We start from the raw sequence: 15,242 nt of genomic DNA on the forward strand, positions 1-15,242 counted from the left end.
AAAGGTGCTGCTTGGGAGACCTATGTCCCAAAATATAATAAGGGAGACGTACTTCCCTATATAATGAATGTTTATTGATGGACCCAAAACGAGTGTGTTTTAAAAATTTATAACTCGCAAGCGCACGAATCGTATATGAAATATAATGTTCGTGTAAGCACGAGATCGAACCCAAAGGAGTTTTCTAAAATAAAAAAGAAAACTATTTTAAACCAAAATTAATAAATTCTAACCTAGCTCCAAAGATTGATGAGATTTAATGTCATGTACATAAAATAAAAGATTTAAAATAAAGCTATTTAAGAGAATACAAAGGAAACCAATTATAATTTGAAAATAAGTTGTAAAAGAAAGATTATTAAGATACTAGAATCCACAAAATGTAAGTTTAATAATATTTATTAGTATATTGATTCCCAAGTTTTAGTGATAGTTAAGATAAATCAAACTATCATTTTCCAAATAGATTTATAATTTTAAGCACAAATTACTTCTAAAAATATAGGATTTTTCATCACTTTTCAAAAATGATAATTTCAAAGTATTTAATGTGAATCAACCTAATGAAACAAAAAAAAATCAAATAACATCATTTATAAGGCAAAACATAATATTTTTATTCTAAGCATTGGATGTGTACAATTTAATGACACATCTTACACAAAGAATATTATGTTTTGCAAAATGAAGAACAAAGTGCATATTATCTAACAATCCAAAATATGAGATACTAAAGATGAAAGACATATATGAAGAAGAAAAATCCATAAACTTTGTTGCATTACAAGGGAAATCAACATACAACATAAATATTATCTAGTTACAAGTTGCTTCATCATGATCTTAATAATCTTATGAAAAAGATTAGAAGCACATATCTAGAATAGAAATTACAAAATAAATGAAACACATACTTGAAAATGCTCTTGAAAAACCCAAAATGGAAGAGAGAATAGTAGAGAGAAAATGGTAGAAAGAAGATGATAACCAAAAATTAAGCACCCCAAAATGGTCTTGAAAACCCTTTTATATAGCCAAAATGAGATTATTAAAATAATCAATTTAAATTAATTAAATAAATAATAATATGGCAAATATGGGTAAATTATAGGGTGTAATGATGATTTTGGGGTAAAATGTGCAGAGAAGTTGGGTAAAAATGTAGTATTTTTATACCAAAGTACAAAGGGACCATTTGCATTTTATGGGCTCAAGAAAAATAACGGCTATGAAGGTGGCTGTTGGAAGTGCTCGACTGGAACAGCTGGGCCGAATGGGGTGGAAATGGGCTGGAGAAGTGTTGGCTTCATGGAGTTGGCTGCTGAAGCTGTTGGAAGTAGGCATGGGCCATGACTGGAGTGCAAAGGGTTGGGTGTGTGGCCTGGAAGGTGCTGGAGTGGATAGTTGGCGGGCCTGGGCCGAACTGAAGGGGCAGCTGGGCCATGTGGGGAAAATGCCAACTTCCCTATTCTTTTCCTTGAAAATGTCATTAATTTTTTTCTTCATTTTACTTGCTTTTCAAAAGAAAAAATGCAACAAATTATCTACAAAAAATAAACATAAATTAAGTTAAAACTAAATATTAAGTTAATTCTTTGAAAATATTAATTATAACTTAATTTATATTTAACATTTAAGTTCCACATTTTCATCTTTTTACTCCTAACTTAACAATTTTAATTCCAAATAATTAAACTACAACATATTATAATAAAATATCTATAAAAACATATAAAAATCTAAAAAATTACAATAAGACTAATAAATTAAAAATTACTTAAAAAATTAATAAGTTACTTAAAAACTCAAAGACTAAACAACAATTAGTATAACAAATGTGGTAAAATAACTCTATTTTGTAGAGTTATCATTTATGAGGGAGAAATTCCCTATTATCATGTTTATGTTCAGGTGGGAATGTGATTCCCTATGTAATGCCGACAGCAACATCCTCTAGGACCCAAATGAAAGGAAAGTGAAAGAAAGAAAATACATAACATGTTGCACGTTTATTTTAATGCATATGAGGAAGTTATTCTGCTTACTGAGCCTTACCTCATCAGATAATGTTTGTGCTGTAGGTAAGATGCCCCAAATATAATTTGTTGATAAGTATACGTGGAGCCAACATGATTGTACATATGGGGCTGACCTGAAGGGAGTGAAGTTCTGCCATGCTATATTATAAATAAACGAGAAACTTGATTTTATATTTATATTTCATAAAAAGTATTTTGTGAACTTTACATAAAACTTTAAAAGTATTTCATGAACTTTGTACTTTACACAAAGCTTTTCAATTTATCGGTTGGATACATCTCTAGTTCTACGTTAAGGTGTAGTAACGCCACGAAAATTATTTATAAAAGTATTAAGATTTGTATGTAAGATCAATTTTTTATTTGGTTGTGGGTATTGTATGGTTTGAAGTTATGAGCATTAGTTTATGTATTGTTTATTAAAGTTTTTTTTTTTGTAAATTCAGAATTTCAGTATTGTCGTATTCAGGTTAAACTTTGTTTTTACACTATATAACTGTATGTTAAGAAACGAGGTCGTTACAGTTGCTCTAGGATAAGTGACTTTGGAGTCACCCTCGGCCCTAATGCTCCATCCTCTGTATAACTAGCCATAGGGCTTGCCAAGCCTACCTGACGCTTTAATTGCCAAGCGACCATAGGGTCGGTCAAGCGTATACCACACTCCTGATTAGGCCTAACCATATCGGCCTGTGCTCAGCATGCTATTGCTGCCCTTGACTTATAAGTCAATCCTTTTGGTCAGCGCTATCGCGCTATTGTCGTTCTTGACTTATAAGTCAAGCCTTTTCAATCAGATGAACATATAAGTATACATTAAATATCACAAGTATGCACAACATAGTTAACATGTCTAATAAAACAGACCAAGCATAGTCATAACCATGTTCAACAACCAGGCGAAGCCCTAATCATATATATCACGTATTGGGTGCAATTTTCTTACTTCTGGTCCAAGCACTGGATAGATTAAACGACCCTCGAGCAAGATCCTTCCCTGAGCCCTAGCGGTAACCTAGTCACAACCATAAATAATATCCTCATTATGATTCAATCCAAAAAAAAAACCCTGGGACCAATCCCGTGCTCTCGAGACTTCCAATTCCACCCAATGGGTGGTGGAATTGTCCCCCGAGCCCCCAAGTTCTTCCCAAGCTCCAAAAGTGAGCCTTGCTGAAAATGGCATAGGGCAGGGGCGCCCAAAGTTAGGGCAAGAGCTCCCAAACAAAACAGAGAGCCCCCTAGGAACTCCTCTGCCAAGCGCAGGGGGGCCCAAACAAAACAAAGAGCCCCCAAGCTCCCCCTTTCTTAGTGTAGGGGCGCCCAAACCCAGGGCATGGACGCTACAATGCGCACCCAGAATTCTGGGTTCCGTTTTCTGCAGTTCCTTCGACCTAACTTCATCAAACTCTGACCCAAGACCCCCAAGAGTCATCAAACCAAGCTCCTGACTCAATTCTAACGAAACCTTGACCTCCAAGTTGGTTATCCAAGTGCCCAAGAACCCATAAACACCCTAAAAGCTCTCAGAAAACCAGAAATGCCAAGAATCATACTTTGAGTTCTAAAACTCATTTTCTAACCAAAACCAGAAATCAAGAGCTCTAATTCGTGATTCAAACCACCACAAGCCTTTAAATTAGTTTATAAACCAATTCCTAACCTCAAATCAATCTGTGCTGCAAAATTTCGAACTCCTAGCTCTCGTTGGTCTCTCAACAACCTCTAAACCCAGCAAAAAGAACTCCAATTACACAAGATTTCTCCCACAAGTTTCCTAGCTTAACTTTATTCAAAGAAGGACCAAGAGAGAGAGAGAGAGAGAAAGTGAATGACATAAAATGAGCCAGAGTGATCTGCTTTGGCAACTTAACTCAGCCCAAGGGTCAAAATGACCAATTTACCCTCATCCTAGCCAATGTCCCTTTAACCAAACCAAGAGCATTTTGGTATATTCCCGAGATTCCCACTAATCTCAAATATCACTCTAATTTCCCAATTAAATTCATCACCTCAAATAATTTCCCATTACTTGATAAATCCCGGTAACATACTAAATTACCAAAATATCCCTAGGCTCACCCCCCCGAGTTGGGTATTTTTCCCTGTTGTGACTACACCGCTAATTTGTTTACTAGGATCGTCTCATGCCGAGTAACCCAAATATATCCACATAATAATGTGGTCTCAATCATAAATCACATATATTTACAAATATACTCTCAACGGGTCAAAATTATGAAAATATACTTCTAATAAGAAACGGGCCCACATGCATGCTTAATACACCTAAACTTGCAAACATAGTCATATTATAATATAACTCACATATTTCACATAATCACAACACATACACATAATATTCAATTATTATCCTCCTGCCCCCCTAATCAAGACACTAAGCCTTATTAGGGAAATTGAGACGTTACAACGTACATGCTTCCAGGATCCACACAACACTTACAATTAGATACAAGAATCAGACAAGTTTGGTCAAATGGTCAAAGAGTATTAGCGCTAAGCTAGATGGACGTCTTCGTTTTCAATCACCACAACTTAGATTACATTAGCGTAATAGGGGACTTTCTACTGCCCCCAATTTGATACACGCGTAATATCGACACTTCACAGTTGGTTGACCCGATCTTCCACCCAATCAATGACAAAATAATAATTTCCTCATCAAATAAACTACCAATGTTCTCTCCATTTTAAACCTATGTATCTTACAAACAATTTCACCTAAAGTTTTAAAAAATGTAGTACAAATATTTTATCAATTATGTATCTTCAAATACTGGCACCTTTTACTTTTATTAAAAAAAATCCATAAATGAATCAATATTTTCTTTCTTACACAACACAATTATTCGAAAAATTAACCCAACAAAAAAATCAGAAATAACAATCAATCCAACTCAAGAAAAGTCTTCATTTTCATTAATTCACCAAATAAATTTTAATAAATCAATAAAAAAAAATCAATGCTTTAGCTTACAATATTCTTCAAACCCACTCATTCTTAGGCCACTCTTATACTCTACAAATAAAAACAAAACAAAAAATAAACAAGGGACACAAAGCTAAAATAAAAAAAAAAAAACCAAATTCAAATTACAAGTAATTTTGCATAAACTAAAATTCAAATAAAATTAATAACTCTATCTTAGTAAACCATCTAATTAATATAGTCTTATACTAAATGTTAGAGAATATATATTTATACTCAATGGAAACATGGAAAACCAAAATACAACTCTATGCAAAAAATACAATAGACAATGTAATTGATTAAATAAACATTACAACTCAATTGCTCAAAATACAAGTAAATATAAAGAGGTAGAAGAAGAAGATTACAAACTCAAAACAATAATAGTACAAGTAAATAAGATCAACAAGATCAAAAGAATGAAAATAAAACCAATAAAAAGAACAAACTCTCACACAACCAAAGTGTAGAGTAGTGGTGATCACCAACTTGAAAAATGTTCAAAACATTTGTCCAAAAGCTTATTTCCCCCTATTCTCTAAGCACCAAGGGATCTCTCAAGGAAATATCTCTCTGGAATTATCAAGCTCTATGGTGTATTTTCCAGCCAAGTGCTTTGTGGATGGAAAATTGTGTGTCTTACAAGTGAGCATTAGGCTCCTATTTATAGAGTTTTGAGACACCCTTTGAATTTCAAATTCCACCAACCCCATGGCTGTTACCAATGATTAATTGGATGTTTATGGAATTAAAATAGATATTTGGGAGTTACTTGGCTGTTGGAAACGTTCAAAATTGGATAAAACCGAAGTTTGGAAAATGCTGTCAGCCGCTGAGGCTGCGACCCACGATGTTTTCTGCCTCTTGGGCCGCGGCCTGAAAAACATAGGCAGCGACCCAAGTTGTTTTTTCAACAACCAATTTTCCAAATTTGCCAAAACGTTCCAAATTCATTCCCACTTGATTTTGTAACTTCCATACACATTATGAGAGTTAAAATCACATCTCTAACAACCATATCTCTTATGGCTTTTGAGAAATTCAAATAAAAATGTTTAATATCAAATCTACACATTATTGGGTAATATTTGGGAGTTACAAGTTTTTTTTTGTAACTCCAAAAAATGTCACATTTGCCACACACATGTGTTCAATTTTTGTGACTCTCAATAATATGTTGCAAGGTGTGGCAAATCACATTTGTGTGACAAATTACATTATGTGACATTATTTAATCTAACATTATATTATTTAAAATAACATGACACTAAATTATATTGATGCTCCACTAAATAATCACGTACACAAATTAACCCAAAATAAAATATCTATATTGAAAGTACATACCCAATTTCGTAAATAGCTCAATATTTCAATGGAATTTACAATATTACCCTTTTATGTACAACACTATGCATATTCATTTATAGTATTGTCCTTACATTTCATTGCCACCTAAACAAACCTTTCTCATCCGGTTCACATTACCGGTTACAAAAGGTCAAAAATTTATATATATATATATATATTATTTAGAATTATCATATTTTAACACTTGGAATAATAATGGGACCCACATGGTGGACTTAGTCTTGTGAGAGAGTGCAGAAATCACCTATAAAAAAGAGAAATTATAGGAAATTGTCCAAAATAATGGCATCAAAAAGTTAATATCCTCATTTTTTAAAATTGTAGAGAAATGACCATTTTACATTGTTTATTACCTAAATTGTCATTTTTATAATTTTATTTATTTATTTAGGAGCGTATGACTTTAATATAGTAGTATATGTATATTAGTTTTTATTTTAAAGTTATATTGATTTTTTAATTTTTTTTATGAGTTATTGGTGTATTATTTTTCAACTAGTGTATATATTTTTTGTAGTATGATATATCATTTTTTTTATAATATTTAATTTCTATCTTATTATACATAATTGTAGCATATAATTTTGTATCATGGTATATACATTTTAATGATAGTATATAATTTTGTTAGCACAATATTTACATTTTTGATTAATAATTTTGTAAGTTTTGTTGGTATATTATTTTTTAACTCAGTATATATATTTTGTGGTATGATATATCATTCAACAACTTATAAAATACCAAAAAAAAACTTTTAAATAAAAGTTAATTAAACAACTAATATATACTATAATATTAAAATAGAATATTAATTTGCTAAAGAACATATTTAGTAATACATAATATTAAAAAAATATTAAATTATTTTAGTACAAAATTAAAAAATATATATTTATTTACTTTCACACGTTATAATGATAATTTTGGACTATGCCACTATAAAATAATATATATATATGTTTTGAAAAATTATTTGTAAATTAAAATAATTTATTTTGATAACTTGTAAAGTAACATTTGACATTTTATCGAATTGATAGGACACTACCAAAAAAGTCATTTTATAATAATTTATTGAAAACAATATCTTTTATTAAATAATATTAAAAGATATCTATTTTTCACCCCCTACTCTTTAAATACGTTGTATTTATATTGATACTTTATATATTTTAATTATCAAAAACAGTTTTTTATTAGAAAATTTAGCCTACCATCTTTAGAGTCTAGTTCCGTACAATACATACATAAATATCTAACTTTTCCAGATCACTTTTAAAAAAAAAAAAAGGAGTATCCACATCACCCTTCAAATCGGTAAAATAAGCACACGTGACTTGTTTATATAATATGATAATTGCTGATCATAATTGGATTCAATTTAATATCGTCTTAAATATTTAAATTTAATAAATATTATATAATATTATTATTTAGTAATAAAATAACAATTTATATGATATAAGACGGTTTAAAATACCAAATAATAACATTTATATAATATTTACCTACTTGTCAAAATAAAAAAAATGAATTTATACATTTTTAGATCCAGTGTTTTATTTTATTATCTGTTTGGATTCTGTATTTTAACAAATTATTTTTTGGACCATGTCTTTTGTAAAATAGTTCAAATAGGCCCTAAACCTGATTTTGATAAATAAAAAATTGAATATAACAACACAGTTCATAGGCAGAATGACTGTATTTTTATTTTGTTAGTTTGATGAGTTATTTGTGATTTTAGTTAAAAAAAACTTTGATCAAAATAGGTTTATTTGAACTATTTTAGAAAATATATAGTCTAAAAAGTAATTTATCAAAATATAAAATTCAAACAGGCAATGATCCAAAATACAAGGCTAAAAAAAAAAAAAAAGCATAAATCTTCAAAAAATATTAACAAACAAGAGCCTTTTAATTCACACTATAAAACTTTAACATCGCCAAAAACGTGATTAATTAATTAAATCGATTGAATTGGGGCAAGGCTAATCTAAATCTAACTTAACCTAATAATAGAAAACCAGAAAAATCATAATTATTATTATATTAAAAAATATATATGCCAGCTCAGTAAAATTGTATCAGATATTTTCTCAAGTGAAAAATGACAAATAATTAATAATAATGATAAGCTAAACAAACAGAGTACTCTGTCACTCTCTCCCTCTCTCTCTCTCTCTTTCTTTCTCCATTGATTGAAGCTCTCATCTTCATTTTCATCTTCAGAGTCCAGACCAGACCCCTCTTCGTTCTTTATCTCTGTTTTTTTGTGTGGTTTTTCTGGCATTAGTACGAACAAGAACATGGTGAATAGTCCCAGATCTCGGACAGGTAACAGTGTGCCCTGTGATTTCTGTAGTGAACAGATTGCTGTTCTCTACTGTAGAGCTGACTCTGCTAAGCTATGCTTGTTCTGCGACCAACACGTTCACTCAGCCAATCTTCTTTCCCGGAAGCATCTTCGATCTCAGATCTGTGACAATTGTGGCTCCGAGCCCGTCTCCGTTCGATGCTCAACGGAGAATCTCGTCCTCTGCCACGACTGCGATTGGGACGCTCACGGAACCTGCTCTGTCTCTCCCGCACACGAGCGGAATCCCATCGATGGATTCTCCGGTTGCCCATCAGCCCTCGAGCTCGCCTCCGTTTGGGGTTTTCATCTCGGGGACAAGAAATCGGCTCGACCCGACTCTGTGATTCAGAATTTTGAGTTGGGTATGGCTATGGCTATGCCCGAGGACTTATCTTGGTCTGGAGTGAGTTTTCAGGACCTTATTGTACCGACCGGGAACGGCGTTGTTGGAGAGGAGGGAAAGAAACCGAGTGGAGTGGGTGCCAGCTGCTGCGGGAAGAAGAAACATGTGATGTATAAGCAGTTGGTGGAGTTGCTTAAGAGGGATTTGGTGGCCCGTGAAAGCGATGAACTTGGCGGTGATGGCGAAAGAGACGGCGGCGGCCGTGGTGGTGATGTAGAGAGCGTAATGCCGGGGAGTCCGGATCGGAGTGGTTGGCAACGGAAAGTTGAAGCAGCACTCAGTTTGGGAGATGAAGGCGATGCTGTTGCTTTTTCTGCTCAGCCATCGTCGGCGCCATACACGTCCCTGCTAATGATGCCGATGCACAGTGAATTGAAAGAAAATGTTGGCATTGACGATGGCGATATGGCAATGTGGAATACCAACCCTAATGGTCAGACCACTCAGGTATCATTCTTACGAGTTATATGAATCTTCCCATTACTACTCTACTGGTCAACCCTTTTGAGCAAACACCTTGTTTAGTCTCCTAAATGGTACAACTTTTTCAGATATGGGACTTCCATTCAGGAAGGTTGAGGGTTAATGAAGAACCAGAAGTTTCATATGGGGCGAATGATGCAGGGTTTATGATTAAAAACTTTTGTGATCTTATGAATTGCTCTGTTGCACCAGATGACATGACTATCAATGTAAGTCATAGTGATTGTTGATTAAAAACTATAGTTTAGAAGAACCAGAAAGACTCTTTTTTTCTTATGTAATCAGATTGGTTGTTATATACAGAATGGTAGCCAAGGACCAGCAACCTCGGAGAGCAACAATCTACCGATTGGAAGGGGGGCATCGTCTAGTTCAGCTTACGGTAAACACAAAAACGAAGAGTGTAGTGCGTCGAGAGAAGTGTTTTTCATGGAACAACCTTTTCTTGTGAGAAATGATTCTGTGAAAACAGCTGCAACAACGAAGGAAGAGTTGGAGGTTTTGGCGCAGAACAGAGGCAATGCCATGCAACGTTACAAGGAAAAGAAGAAAAACCGAAGGTATGTGAAGATGTTCCTATACTAACTCTTAATGTACGTATATTCTTTGCTTATGATTTGTGTCTTAACTTAAGCAGTGGCTTTGATTGTAGATATGATAAGCACATACGGTATGAGTCCAGAAAAGCAAGAGCTGATACTAGAAAGCGAGTCAAGGGTCGGTTCGTGAAGGCTGCCGAAGCTCCTGATGGTTAAGTTGTTAAAACACATGTTTGCGATGGGCTTCGACTTTGTCTCTAGTTCCATGGCTTTTTTCTTTTCTTTTGTAAATAGATAATATCTTGTTCCTGTCTTCCCCGGCAAAATGTATAAAATATTAGGCTTTCTTTCTTTATTTCTCTGCTATCTGCCATTTACTATTCTCGTTCGCTCTCTGTCTCTTGGGCTTTTCTTGAATTTGGGAGTGTTAGTTGGCCGTTAGCATCTCCTTAGACAAAACTTGAGTACTAGATATCACTGAATTTCACAAACGAATCAACTGTATCTTATACGGTTATCGAAACACGGCAAAATCACAACATATGAAACCTTTTTTTTTTCCTAAAATAAGAAGGGATGCTTATAGGGCTTGTATTCTTTCAAATATTGAATCATCAGTTCTTATTTTAGACAGACAGGAATGGACCACCGAAGACATAACATAATATATCAAGAGCGAAGAATTTGTATGATTTGAACTCCTGATGCAATCCCTACAACTACACCAAATAGTTGGTGGTGACAAAGTAAGAAACTTGGTAGTTCTAAACAAATTGGTGCTGATTTTCGTATATCATTTTTGGCTTAAGTTCAAGTGCGTCCGTCTGTTGGCTTTTATAATATCTTAATGGTTTTATCTCAAATTTTAAGTTTTATAACCTGACTGATTCTAGTCCAGCGTTGCTTAAACATAATCTACTCAACTCAACGCTATAAAAACAGTCTACAACGTTGCTTAAGTCCAGCTCCTATACAACAGTCTCCAAGTTAAGGCAATTTGGTCGATTTTACCAATAATGGGTTCCAAGTTGTAGTGGATTGCAACTTGAAAGGTATGTTTTAGGACTCGTCACGTAACAGCTTGATTCTTATTTTCTTAGCTAAATCGAACTTGTCTGATCATTATTCAAATTGATGGCTTAATTTGTGACAGGGGATGCTCTGAATGCGTGGAAAACCAAGTTGTTAGACCCCAATTAATAATGTTGCTGAGAGATGGGATCCAACTCTAGTGACCCCAATTATATGTGTTAGCTTGCGTTGGAGATATTGAAGTTTGTTTGGTTGGTTCGGTGGGGCAATCTCAGGATTATGTGAGCACGAGTACTCTCTCAATTAAAATAAGAGTAATTATATGTGTATCTGAAATATGCACTCAAACGTTACACACATTGATGTGTCACTGCTTTTTAAAACAGTAAGTCTCAATTTTAATAAATGTAATTGATTAAGCTAAACTCACATCACTATTTGTAATATTTGAGTGTATATTTTGGGTGCATATATTATTACTCTTAAATTAATATTTGGCTTTGAAAGTTCGTTAACTACTCCTACTCGTTTACCCACTTTAATGAACACAAAAATCAGATTTAGCCATAATTTCTCACAACCTACTTAATGGGATATTGTCCAGAGGTGAGCAAATCGACTAACAATACTTAGAGTTATTACAAGTTACAATGCATAAAACACAATTTAAAACTCTATTTCAAATTACTTTACAAAACACGCAATCAACTTCCTATTTTAGTGAAAGTCTTCAAGCAACTAGCCTCTCGCTGGTATTGTGGTTTGCTGGACTCCCTCCAACTATTGGACTCCTTCTAGCTCCAGCTCAAGCTCCCCTTGAGACTCAGCTTGAACTCCCTTCAAGCTTTAAACTAGAAATCACAAAAAGAATAGTGAACTTCCACCAAAATGCCATGGGCCAATGAACAATGAAGCAATGAATGCTTCAGACCTTTGCAGATAATGTTTCTTGATGAAATGACTTTCTAGTTGCTCAAAAAGGTGGGGTTAACACTGATTAATTTAATTGTGTTGGGAAGTGGTAGGATAAATAGAGTAAGTGTAAGAGTATTGGAAAGATGAAATGTTTGGTTGGATAAAAGATTAGTGAAAAGCTAGGGTAAAAAAATGAATTAGGAATGTTTATTTAGGTAAGAAAAATAGGGAATAGTGAATTGATATTTGAGTGAAAAATATTGAGAAGGAAAAAACATGATTTTTGGCATTTTTTGTGTGTGTGGCTGTGTTGGCATTTGGGGACAGCTGAGATGGTGTTGGGCCGTGAGTTATGTGGTGGAGAGCTGGCCCAAATTGAAGAGAAGTGCTCGGCTGGGGATGTGCTTGTGCTGAACGTGGTGTACGGCAACTGGTGGTATTGGGCTTAATTGTGTTGGCAGCTGGAACTTTGGCCGAATGGCTGGGCAAGCTTGTGGAGGCTGCTGGAGCTTCAGGCGTGAAGTCTTGAGGTGGTTCGGTTGGAGAAAGTTGCTGAAGGAAGGCTGGTTGATGATATATGCTGAGGAGAGCTTGGGACAGCTGGCGGCATCAGGAGTGTTGGGCGCTGAAGGCATGCTGTGTGATGGGCAGTGAGAGCTGGAGCAGGGAGCTCGGCTGGGCTGATGCAATGGATCCATGGTATTTTTTAAAAAATGCCATTTCTCTTCTTTCTTTTCCTTAAAAATGCCAATTTTCTTGCTTTTTTAAGAGCAAAAATTGCAACAAATTATCTACAAAAATCAACATAAATTAAATTAAAACTAAATATTTCCAATAATAAAATACACAACAAAAGTTCCATGAAAATATTAATTAAAATTTAATTTACTTAAACATTTAAGCTCAAAATTGCATCTTTTTACTCATAACTTAACAATATTAATTTTAAATAATTAGACTATAACATTTCAACAAAATAACTATAAAAATACACAAAAATAAATAAAATCAAAATAAGCCCAATAAAGTCAAAATTACTTTAAAACTTAATAATTCAATTAAAAACTCAAGAATTAAGCAACAATTAGCACATAAAAAGTGGTAAAATAACTCTATTTTGTAGAGTTATCAAACACGCACAAAACGAATACATATACTGGGGCGCAAAAGTGGAAAGTCTGCTCAGCAAAATATGTGCTGAATTAGAAATCATGTGCTACTGGGCTTTCACTGTTATAACATGAAAACAATGTTTAAACATGAAGTTCAAAACATGATAAACATTTACACTAACAAACTCCCCCTTTGGCATGCATGTGAACAATGAACGTGTGATTTATAATTTAACACACACGACAATTAGAGATAATAACAAAGAGACCAGAATAATAGCAACTAAATATTTTAACTAAAGTGCTAAATAAAAAGTAACAAGGAAGAAGTCCACCTGCTCAAAATACATCAAGATATCAACAAAAATAGTCAAAGACAATGTAATGACCCAAATTTCCTAATAAGGCTTAGGACCTTGATTAGGAGGCCGGGATGACCATAATTGATTTATTATGCTGTTAAATGATTATATGCATGTGTTAGGTGTATTAAATATGCATGTGAACCCATTTTTGATTAATTGGGTGATTTTCATATTTTGGCCATTTTGGGTATATTTGGCATATATGTGGCATCTGTGTGGTGCTTCATTATAATTTGGTTATTCTAGGGTTACTCAGCACGAGACGATCCTAGGAAGAAAGCTAGTGGGAAAGTCACAACGGGATTTATACTTGACTCGGAGTGAGTCAATGGGTATTTAGCACATTACCAGGATATTGGGTAATGGGAATAAATATTTGATAATAAATTGGGAGTTAGTGAGACCAGGGGGAAATTATGGGAATTTTGACTATTTTACCCCCGGGGGGCGTTTTTGGGACCCCGAGCATTAGAATTTGCTTGAGGCTACTTAAGCTTGAAGTAACATGTCAGAAACATAAAAATAACGTTAAGAACGTTCTCTCTTCCTTTCGTTCCCTTTTCGTCACCCGATCATATTTTCGAAGGAAACATGAGTTTTAGGACTCGGATTCAAGCGAGGATCGAGGCATAGCGATTCTAGGGAAGATTAGAAGCTTACTAGCTGGAGGATTTAGCGAGAAATGACATAATCAGAGGTAATCCAAGTTTTAAGTTCTTAATTTTTTAAAGTTTTTAAGCTTTGGTTGGATTTTATGTTTTGATGAGTTTTTGGATGAATTGAAGCTTGGCTTTTATTGGTTTTGGGAGTTTAGGATGTTTGGGAACTCTAATTTTGAGATTTGGATATGTTGGGGTCGGATTTGGAGCTTTGAAGCTCGAAGAACACAAAGAGAGAAGCCCAGAAATTCGAAATTCTGTAGTGCTAGGTTGGTAGCGCTACAGCGCTAGGTGCTCTGTTTTGGGGGTTTTGAGTCTGCTTGTACCGCTGTAGCGCCCAAAGGTAGCGCTGTAGCGCTACACAACCTTCAGAAATTGGTTTTTTGGTACTTTTTGGGGTTTTGACCCGAGGGCTTAGGGGATGATTCCACCACCCTGTTTGGTGGAATTGGAGGTCTCGAGAGTGCTGGATTGGTTCCGGGATTTGGGTTTTTTGGAGCTTGAACTCATTAAAACACCGTTTATGGTTGTGACTAGGTTATCTCTAGGGGATTGGAAATAGGATCGTGCTCAAGAGTTGTTCATTGGTAACATGTTCTTGGACCAAAGGTAAGAAAACTGCACCTAGTATGTGATGCATGTGATGCATAAGATACATGAGATTAGGGAATGGCATGAATGTTGAATATGAGATTGATCAGAGCTTGAGTCTCTGTATCTATGCAAAAATTATAATTATGCCTCTGATTATTGATTAAGCATGCTAAATGCCTTATATATGAATATTTGACATGTGATATATATCTGTTTGCATTACCTCATTGAGGAAGCACTGACTTATTAGTCAGGGATCGACATTGGTGTCAGTATTGATTGTGAAGCTGTGACTTATCAGTCAAGATCAGCAGTAGTACTGAGTACTGGTCGTATGGTATTGGATTATGAGTCAAGAACGGTATTAACATGTTTA

The 15,242-nt window shown here is 34.3% G+C and overlaps 1 protein-coding gene across 1 annotated transcript; it reads left to right on the forward strand.

Annotated features, from left to right (window-relative positions):
* The first annotated feature begins 8,553 nt into the window (after window positions 1-8,553).
* Window positions 8,554-10,544, forward strand: LOC133822417 (zinc finger protein CONSTANS-LIKE 14-like). Its single transcript, XM_062254749.1, has 4 exons — window positions 8,554-9,614; window positions 9,719-9,859; window positions 9,954-10,210; window positions 10,303-10,544. Exons 1-4 carry the CDS (start codon window positions 8,715-8,717, stop codon window positions 10,403-10,405), a joined length of 1,401 nt encoding a protein of 466 aa, XP_062110733.1. The 5' UTR covers window positions 8,554-8,714; the 3' UTR covers window positions 10,406-10,544.
* Window positions 10,545-15,242: the final 4,698 nt, after the last annotated feature.

Source organism: Humulus lupulus, chromosome 3, assembly GCF_963169125.1.
Source record: "Humulus lupulus chromosome 3, drHumLupu1.1, whole genome shotgun sequence".
Classification (NCBI taxonomy): domain Eukaryota; kingdom Viridiplantae; phylum Streptophyta; class Magnoliopsida; order Rosales; family Cannabaceae; genus Humulus; species Humulus lupulus.